General features: G+C 44.7%; 1 protein-coding gene across 1 annotated transcript; it reads right to left on the bottom strand.

The window, feature by feature from the left end:
* Window positions 1-646: 646 nt before the first annotated feature.
* Window positions 647-1711, bottom strand: LOC140654216 (uncharacterized). Its single transcript, XM_072867315.1, is given in 1 exon segment — window positions 647-1711. A coding segment is annotated over 1 exon segment (1065 nt).
* Between the last annotated feature and the right edge of the window lie 8377 nt (window positions 1712-10088).

Raw genomic sequence — 10088 nt, 5'->3', positions numbered from 1 at the left:
GTTATTGGGCCGGTGCCTGCACTAAGGCACCGATAGTGAATCGTCAATCGCCATTTCCCATTTGGCTTGTGCATGGGCCATACTGGGGAATTATCAGGGGAGTGGGTTTGGACAATCACCCCCTGCTCTTGTAGCTCTTTTATCACCAGGCTAATTCCTTCTCTGGCTCCCAATGGTAGAGGGTAAGGTTTTACGATTACTATTTTAGATGGGGGAAGTGTTGGGGCCATCTGTAACAGTCTCACTGAGGTGGAGGTGGGGGACTCAAATTTCCATTCCTTCCTGCTGGAGTCCTCCCACCCTCTCCCTTTTAATACATCAAGTCCCAGAATGTTCACTGGGTAAGGGCCAACAACCATGACTACCCAAATGGGGCTGTCCTCCTCAGACAACCAACACTTCACTGTGGCCGTGTTTTGGGGCAGGGAATTTCCAAACACATCAGTAACCCATATTTTCTTTTTATCAGTTACAGCATTGTTGCGGGCAGCCGTGACTGTGCACAGAGCTGACATTTGTGCCCCGGTGTCTACTAAAAAGGTAACTGTTGTTTTATGGGGGCCTATAGGGAAGGTAATCATCAAGTCTCCCTGTTGATTCATTGTGAGCCGTCTTACATAAGTCCACGAGCCGTGCCCCAGACCACTTACTGGGGACGGCAGAACGGGTTTCCTGACTTGGCATCAGTACCCTGGTGTTCCGCGGGAGGCGGGCAGGGCGCGGAGGGAGAGGTTGGCCCTGTCGGGTCCCTTTCCTCTCGCTTAAAAGTCCTGTCTGGATCTTTCCACACTTTTACCAATAATTGCAGGTTAGACAGAGGTAATCCATCCATAAGTTCTCTAGGTATTTCCTTACATAAACCCTCTCTCCAGAGTTGGCTCCTCGTCATCCCCAACCCTAGGTTTCTCCCGGAGGGTCGGTCTTTTAAAGGCCAATTGCCTAATTCAGCTCTCCTAAATGGAGCTTTACCCCTTTGTTCCCCTCCAGAGATCCCCACGTTGCAGCTATAAGTGATCAGCTCCTGTGCAATCTCTCCCCAGGTGAGGGGGAATCCCGCCAGAGTGGGTCGCGTTTGGTTTCTCCCTGGTGTTAGCATTTCTGTTAAACACTCCTGAACTGGGAGCACTGCCCTTAGGTAGTCCTGGATTTGTATGGCATAGAGCTTCAGGGGGTCAGGGAGGTCCTTTATCAGGGGTTTCATTTGATTGGGGTCGGCTTTTAGCAACATCGGTGAGGGCTGATGGGGTATTAAGTGCTGGTCATGCATGAGCTGGAGGCAGGCAGCTTTCTGCACACTTTCGGTAATTTGATCCAGTCCCGGAGTGGGGATGGTCACCGGATCTCCCCGTTCCAAGGGGTCTAGCCCTCCAGCCCAGTATGCCGCCCTTTGAGTGAGGGACCATGGGGCTCGAGTGTCGGGGACAGTCAGAAACACGCCTGGACCCCAGTATCCCTGCACCTCATCCTCAGAAAGTTTAATTCTGTCCCCCCCCCGGAGGGAGACTCTCCACACATATTCTGTCTCCGTTTCCCTAGGGACCCTACTATATTTTTCTTGTCATTTTGCCAATTCAGTTGCACTATAGGGAATTTCTTTTGTTATGACTTCCAGTGCGGTATCGGTACCCCCTTCATATTGAAATTCCGTTTTAAGAAGTGGGCAAATTTGGGGAGCAGTTCTTTCGTCAAGTTGGCACTTTGCCTGTTCCATTTCCTCCCAGGGGTAGTGGCCAGTTACCCCCCCCATCAACTAGCTCGCGTTCCTTAGACAGACTGGAGTGCCCACACTCGCTCTCAAGATCCTCCCTCCGCGCCTCCGCTAGCTCCGACCACAACTCGCACTCCCTGACAAAAGCATCACGCAACTGATTATGTAACCTATTCGCTGTTGTGTCCACTTGCACCCATTTTTTCTGCTCAGCTCCCAGCTCTGCTTGCAAGCTTTTAATCAAACCTTGTAACAATTCGCTTGCCTCTCGCTCAGCCTGTTTTACTGTGCACTTATCCTTTTGCGCTGCCATCAGTGCAGCTCCTAAAACACCACAAACTACAGTTTTTCCTTTCCCAGGCCTCGACCTGTTCTCCTTTGCCAAAACCTTTATTTGCTCTGCAACGGTGGATGAAGATTGCCAGTTCTCTTCTGCCCAATTTCACCCCTGAGGCGTCGGGCAGGAGTTATACGTTTTTAACAACTCTATCAAAGGGGAGCAGTCCAGATCAGGCTGAACCCCGGAAGCCATGATCATCTATCTGCCCAGGGACTCTGACTCAGCCGATTCACGTCCTCCCTTCTCGACTCAGTCGATATCCCCTCCCTCTTCCTCTCACTGAACACATCAGGGAATCCCACTTCTGACACCAAATTAATGTCTCGTCCCACTCAGCGGGTTGCAAGATGGGTGAATCTTTTGATTCCCCCGGGATTTGTGTACTGACAAAGGCCAATCTCTGTTCGGCAGAGCCGCAAGCTGGTAGAGTCACAACAATGACTCAGAGGAACAGTCAGACTAACAACTTTACTAACTAGCGAACTAGACAAATGGACAAACTTAACGAACTAGCAAGCTCGGTGAACGAACAGAGGCAATTTGCAATGGAGCTATTTTCCGGGCAACCCATCACAATTCATCCAAAACTCATATGCCCAGATATATGTATAGTGGAAGAGTAGAGGAAAAGAGAAGTGAGAAAAGGAAAAGAGAAGAGAGGAGGATAAAGAAAAGGAAAGGTATCACCTCCCTTGGATCCCATGATTACGATGACAGACATGGCAATCCTCCGGTGATGGGCGCGCACTGTTCCCTGGGGAGGGGGCCTCTTTATACTCTAATCCCTGCCTCAGGTCACGCCCCTGGAGGACTTATGTTGTTCTGGCCTTCAAAAGTTCGCAGGCGCTGGGGGAGGGGGTTGGTTGCGAGGAGTTTCATTCCAAGTTTTGGGTGGTTGCAGGCCCATTGCTTAGATAAACTCTGTGACCTCTGGCCATAGATGGTAACTGCACATCCTCCAACGCGCTCTTCTCATCCCATGCTAGCCGACTTGCTGCACCTTATCTCACTTCTTTCAGTGCCTCACAAGACAATACCTCCTCTAGTCTCTCTTCCGATGAGCTCCCCTCATGCGCCATGCAAATCACGCCTCATGTCTCCACAGTGTTTGAGACATTAAGTCTTTCAGTCTCCCACAACCCTTCCTCACTTCACTTATCCCAGCTCTCCCCTTGCCCTGCTCCCAGCTACATGGTCTCACTCAGGCTTTGGCCTGGCTTTAGCAACTGTTGGCTCTTTCACTAAAAAAAATTATTTCACCAAAAGTTCAGAAAACTGCCCTTTTATGCATACATGTATGCATGTATCTGTCTATGTATGTATCTATGTATTTGTACTGGATAATATTCTGCAGTTCAAATGACTAAAATTGTCTAGCATAGCTGGTACAAGGTAAGAAAACAAGAGGATGAAAGAAGATGACAGAAGAAAGATCCTACCCTGTCGGTGGCAGTGACTCAAGACTTACCCTGACTGCTTAGGCTGTAGGCTGAGCACCTGATGCTTCACAGAGCTTCTCTTGCAGAGCTTTCTTTCCCTTCTAGGTGTCCCCATCAGATGCCTTGCTTGAGATCACATGACCCATCATCTTCTGCATAGCACAGAATCCCTTGGGATTATAGACAGGTTTTCGTTTCTACCAGCATGAGGGACTTAACGTATCCTACATAAGAAAAAAAACCAACACAAACCCCAAACAAAAAACTTCACTTGTTCAAAGGATCTGCTCAGTAAATGTAAATCTGCATAGACAGAACAGAATAACACACAGCCTCAAACTCATTCTTAAGTTTATATGAAGACCCTTAGTAGAACTAAAAGTTTGGGCCCTATTCATTATATCACATGATGAAATACTAGTGTAACAATACTTTCAGAAGAACTTTGTCGTGGGACAAAGGCAAGGAAGATTTTTTTTGGGGAAAAAAAAGGTCTGGAGGTAGTCCACAAAAATGTTCATGTGGGATTGGGAATAAGGAATCTGTTCCTCTTACCAAAGGTGGGGGGGTTTACAGGATCATTGCCTACAGGAACAACTTGGACAGTATGTGTGAGTATAATAGGAAGCTCCTGAATTCAAAAAATTATAACATACGTAGCATAATATAACATATTGGTTCATATTCTTAGTGCTGCAGATAATTCGTCTTGGAACTATCTACCACGGATTGCACTGGATTTTCCCTCACTGAAGAAGTTATGTGTTTTTTTCTCAAATCCTTCTCCACCTTAAGCAAAAAACAACAACTTGTGTTTTTGGGAGACCTGAGTAGGAATTGTGGAAGTAATCACTTCTGGGGTGTGCAGATCAGCTAGCAGATCTTTTGAATTTTTTCATAACAATGTGCTCAAGACCCATGAAAAGTTATTTTAAAACACGAGGACTCTGCATAGATTCAAAGGCTTTAACTTCGCAGATAAAATAATAGAAACAGGATTTTGGTTATCTCTGTAACTCTTGCAAAGAGAAAGGATAAATTACTTTGTCTTATCTGGTGCCAAGTTTGTAACTAACAAAAAACTATTTCTTTTTCTCTCTCTCGCTGACATATACAATTATGTAATCAGTTGAATATGTCTGGGGGGAAAAAAAAAAGCAAAGAGCAAGTGATTAAATTAAAATGCAAAGTGCAAAACAAAATTCAGCTGTCAGGTTTAGAAAAAAAGGAATTACGGTTAATGCTGAACCATGTAAAATTGCAGTCTTTCAAAGCTGGAATTGAAATAGCAAGAGAAACCATATTTTTTTTTTATTTTTTAACTTAGGCAAATCACTGATTTTATATACTTGAAAATAGTTCAACAATTTTCAGTATGTTTAGAAATGTATTTTATGCTTCTACTAAACTTGGTCAAAGAACGACCTATATGAGAATTTTTTCATGCAACTTGTTCTTTTTTAATTACCTTTCTTCTGGTCTTTTGTTTTGGGCAGTAAAAGCCATGACTATTTTTTAACAATCTTTATGAACTGTGGATATTTGAAGGAATAATATTGACATACAAACCATTTTATTCAAGCCTTTTCTCTGTACATACACCCTTGCCAAGGAAATAAAAGTCTGTGTTAGTAATTTGAAAAGTAAGAATAGTGTAGAAAATCACATACCAGGGTACTGATGGGGTACAGCAAGATCTGACATGTCGTATCATGGCACAAACCTCTATACCTTATTTTGACAGAAAGAAGCTATTTAAAAACATGGAACCATCACCTTTTGCAGTATATTTGAAAAAGGCAGTGAGAAATGTAAACTGCAAAGAAATGGAGATTGTTGTACAAGATAAATTATACATTTTTTCATCTGCTTCTTAGCTAAGCTTGAGACATGAGCTTCAGCTGTAAAACTCCCAATATCCTATGGGTTCCTGTAGTCAGTTATTCAGACACACTTCCTTTTGCTTTCTATAGAAGTTAATTTCTTTTTATAGGTTTTTTTTTTTACCAATGGGTATAGTTCCAGAGAAAAGCATTTTAAAACTTTATAGAAACTGCCATCCCTGAAAATAAGATTGCCCTCACCTATGTAAGTGGCATCTCCAATCAAGTGTGGTGACATAGCTATAGTTTGAACTGTTTTGATAGGAGGTTATCTCTGATAAAGAGTGAAGGCTGGAAGAAAATTTAGTTCCTACTGGAAATATTTATTTGTTGATATGTTCTGATACATGATCTGATTTCAAAAAGCTTTTATTTCAGCACTTAATTTGCATTAATTACATACTGAAATTAAAAACTATATTTGGGTTTGTAGCAATTTGTGAAGGAAGCGATGTGTTTTAATTGTTTGTTTGGAGCTTATTGCATGCTGTATGTAATATTTCTTTGAAGATGGATTGATCTGGCAAAGGTAGGGAAGGATCCCCTTTTTGGTCTTCCGTGAGCTGCTTTGGGCCAAGTGGAAGTCACTGGAGGAAGGGGGAGAGCTTCTTTCCTGCTGTTCCCTAAAACTTGCAGGACTGGGGCAGCTGTTGTGGAGGAGCTAAGCAGAGGAAAAGACTGCAGCAGACACATGGGGAGGTAGAAAAGACAGACTTTTCTGGTGCTGGAAAGAGCAAAGTGAAATTTAACACAATTCAGAAAGCCCCAGGAAGAATCCTGGGTTGGGGGTGTGCCTGGGAATCAGAACCTCCCTACAGAGATGCATCGACAAATGAGAGACTTATTCATAAACCTTTTTTTTACTCTCTTTTTATCAGCACCTCTGGGGTTTGTCTGTTTTATAAACATGATGATTCTTATTTTTGTTCTGTAACAACCTGATTCTTTAAATTCCAGGCTTTTCTGTGTCTTGGAGGGAATTAACCTTAAAGAAAGCTACAGACAGGGAGATATACCTTGCAGATCTGTCAGATGTGGGGGTCCTGTCATAGTCTTATATCAACTGAATAAAGTGTTTGTATGGGGAGGGTAAGAAAACAAACCAAAAAATTCCTAATTTATTTGTCTGGATATAATTGTTAACTTAGTTAACACCAGTTAGTCACGGTCCAAGCAGGAGACTCAGTGTGGACAGACCCAGACTGCAGAGCCAGCTCCGAGGACCAGCGAGGTTATTTCGTCTGGCCAAGCTTCATACAAAGTTCCCCTTTTCAGAAACTGAATCCAGATCAACTGGGTATCTACCAGTCCTTACATATACATACCATAATAGTAAATTAAGCAAACTATGTGACGGTGTGCTTCCCCCGCCCCCGGCCTTTATCTCCTGCAACCCTGCTTAGGTGATAATCACCAGTGGTGATTGTAATGGCACCATCGGCTCAAAGTGGATTCAGGTGACAGATAACAATACAATAGCCTAGGGCTATTGTGCAATGCACCCACCGAAGAAACTAAACCTGTGGTCGGCATGCAAATATGACTATGAGTCAATCATCTTATCCCCCATAAATAGTGAGCAGCCCAAGAGCCCTTTGAGCTCTCCTGCACGGCAGCGGGCTGCACGCCAGGATCTCCCCTTGAGCAGGGACGCCTCTCAAGGTTACTCCTCGAGGTTGAGAGATTCCTTGCCGCAACAGATCCTCGGTAAGTGACTAATAGCATGCTAAACTTTGAAATCTTAGCTAAGTGATATAAAGGATTGATTGTGCATATATAATCCTTTAGATATAAACCGTTGACCAAGTCTGGGACTAGGACTGGATCTAGCCGCACCTAGACTCCTCTCTGAGAAGGAGTTTAGAAAGCAAGGGGATCCTTCCGAACCTCATGACTCAACGGGAGGGTCTCCCTGACAGTTTTGTCTGACCCTGTCCTCTATGCAGTAAATAATCAAGTGTGCCTCGCCATCGAATCTTGTTAAAACACTGTCGCATTGAACTTTGTTAAATCAATAAACTATATTTTTACTTCTCTCTTACGAGTGAAGTGCACGCTCACTCCATCCGTGACAAATTGGCGTAGTCGGCAGGATGGCAAGTAGTATCACTGATTATTTACGGAGGCATGGAGTGAATCCGAGTCCCAAATTCTCAGCAGAATGGACTCGTGACAATTGGCATAATTGGGAAGCCATTGAAGAACACCTAAAAGTAACTAGAGGCCACACAAAAGATGGAAAAGGGAAAGGAATTATCTGCAAGATGCTAGGTGCCTGTTTAGAAGCTGCACATCAGGAAAGAGACAACAGAAATAAAAAGGAGCAGGACCTAGAGAAGGAAATAGAAAGTAGAAAGGCAACTGAGTTGTTACTATCTTTTAAAATTGAACAACTGCAGAAACAGTTACAGGAGGAAAAGGAAAAAAGACAAAAGTTGGGAGAAAAGGTCGAGATGATGCTTATACGGGCTCCCCGCCCCCCCGACATCGTACAGATTAGGAAACTAATAGTATCCCCTGAAGATTGGGATGGAGACATCTGGGGTGATCCCGATGACAGCGAGCCAGAAGATGACGACCCTTTGTTCCCCACAAATCCTCCTGAGTATGAAGCCAGACCCATTGTTAAAACAGAAAGAACTGTGGGTCCTCAGGGTGGTCATCCGCGACATACTACGCGAACCATCCCCTGGGATCCGTTGCAATTGACAAATTTGCAAGAGAGATATAGCAGAAAACCAGGTGAAACTGAAACGGAATACTTGTGGCGAGTATGCCTCAGTGGCGGTGACCGAATAATGTTGACTGAGGATGAAGCAAGTGGCTATTGGGGTCCGGGAGTTTTCTTAAATTTAGGACCTGACCCGACAAATACACCTCATTCTATCACCAGCCGAGTAGCTTATTGGGCTGGAGGAATAGACAGCATGGAGCGAGGTGAACCTTCCATAATTCCCATTAAATCTTTAAGTGAGCTCTCTACAGCCATCACAAAAGCCGCCTGTATACAAGCCATGCACAAACGAGGGTCCCATGATGTCCCACTGTCTGCTACAGTAGATTTCGCAATGTTAAAACCACTGATTAGAGGAGCCCCGGCAATTCTTAAATCCCATTTAGTTGCAAAACGAGATGAGATCAAGAAAGACACAGAGCACAATGAGGGACTAGGTGATAACGCTCAAAATGCCCACAAGCAGCTCCCTACCTGGGCAGAACTGATGCACGGCATTGTTAACTACAGCCGTGAGATGGGCTGGGACGATGCACCAGCTGAAAAACAAAACCTGAAGCCCCGGGGAGGAGATCACAAAGTAAGACCCATAAAACGGGGAACAGAAACTAGATCGAAGGGAAACAAATTTAAAAACCCCCAAACGGAATCTCAAGAACAGAGGAATGAGTTGTGGAGGAATGCATTAGCTTTAGGCATTCCCAGAGCTGCAATTCAAGGTCAGCCTACTGGCATAATTTTGAGTCTAATTGAAGCATTTCAAACGAGATAACGGTGAAAGGAAGGAGCGTATCTCAACTCCTCCTGCGCCACACCCCAGAAGGGAGACAACCCCTTCCTCCCCCTTAGGGAGGAATTGCAGGGCATGAAGTCAAAAAACGAGTAGTGTCCGGAAGGCAATTGGGCCTGCCTGTCCGGAAAGTGGAGGCTTATCAGTGGATAAATGATAACGGCCCATACATTTTAATTCCAGTTGGTCCTCAAAGACAATTGGTAAAGTTTTTAATAGATACGGGAGCACAAATTTCACTATTAACACAACAAGATGCCGAGAAGCTGGGTGTACGACCCAGACGGCAAAGAGTTAAAATTACCGGCGTGAACGGAGTGAGTGTTCAGTGCCAAACTGCCAAGGTCAATTTATGGCTCCCGGGCGAGAAGCGCATGTCGAGTACTCGCTTTGCAATTAAAGATCACCATGAAAATATTTTAGGTTTCGATGTTTTAAACGGACGAACCTGGCGCCTGCCGAACGGCAGCGTGTGGTCCTTCGGCTCGAACATCGATCCCAACCCCAGCAGAAGCCGAGAGGCTGCAGTGCGGGCACTGCGCGCAGCCCCTGCGCTCCCCGAGTCAAAAATCACTAACGTACCGCAATATCCCATGTCTGCTGCGGCACGAAATGGAATTTCTGAAGTCATAGCTGATTTGGAGAAACGACAAATTATCTCCAGAACGCACTCCCCATATAACTCACCTGTCTGGCCCGTCCGCAAACCAGACGGGAGGTGGCGTTTAACAGTCGATTATCGGCGCCTGAACGCCAATACAGCCCCACTCACAGCTGCTGTGCCAAACATTGCCAACTTAACAGCTACTTTGCAAGCAGCTGCACACCCATGGATGGCAGCCCTAGATGTAAAAGATATGTTCTTTATGGTTCCCTTAAAGGAGGAGGATAAAGAGAAGTTTGCTTTCACTTGGGAGGGAATACAATACACCTTTAACAGACTCCCACAGGGGTATAAACATTCACCCACGATTGCTCATGCTGCGCTTGCTGAACTTTTACAGACAGTCTCACTCCCCCAAGAAGTGAAACTGTACCAATATATAGATGATATTCTGATTGGAGGAACTTCCCCTGAAAAGGTTGGAGAAGCGGCAGCAGCAGTATGGCAAGCACTAAATAAAGCAAAAATTGAGATTTCACCCGGAAAATGTCAGGGACCAAGCAAAGAAGTAAAATTTTTAGGTACTTGGT

Source organism: Ciconia boyciana, chromosome 7 (genome assembly GCF_034638445.1).
Source record: "Ciconia boyciana chromosome 7, ASM3463844v1, whole genome shotgun sequence".
NCBI lineage: Eukaryota > Metazoa > Chordata > Aves > Ciconiiformes > Ciconiidae > Ciconia > Ciconia boyciana.
The sequence above is the reverse complement of the archived record's forward strand: the minus strand, read 5'-3'. Positions and strand labels throughout refer to the sequence as shown.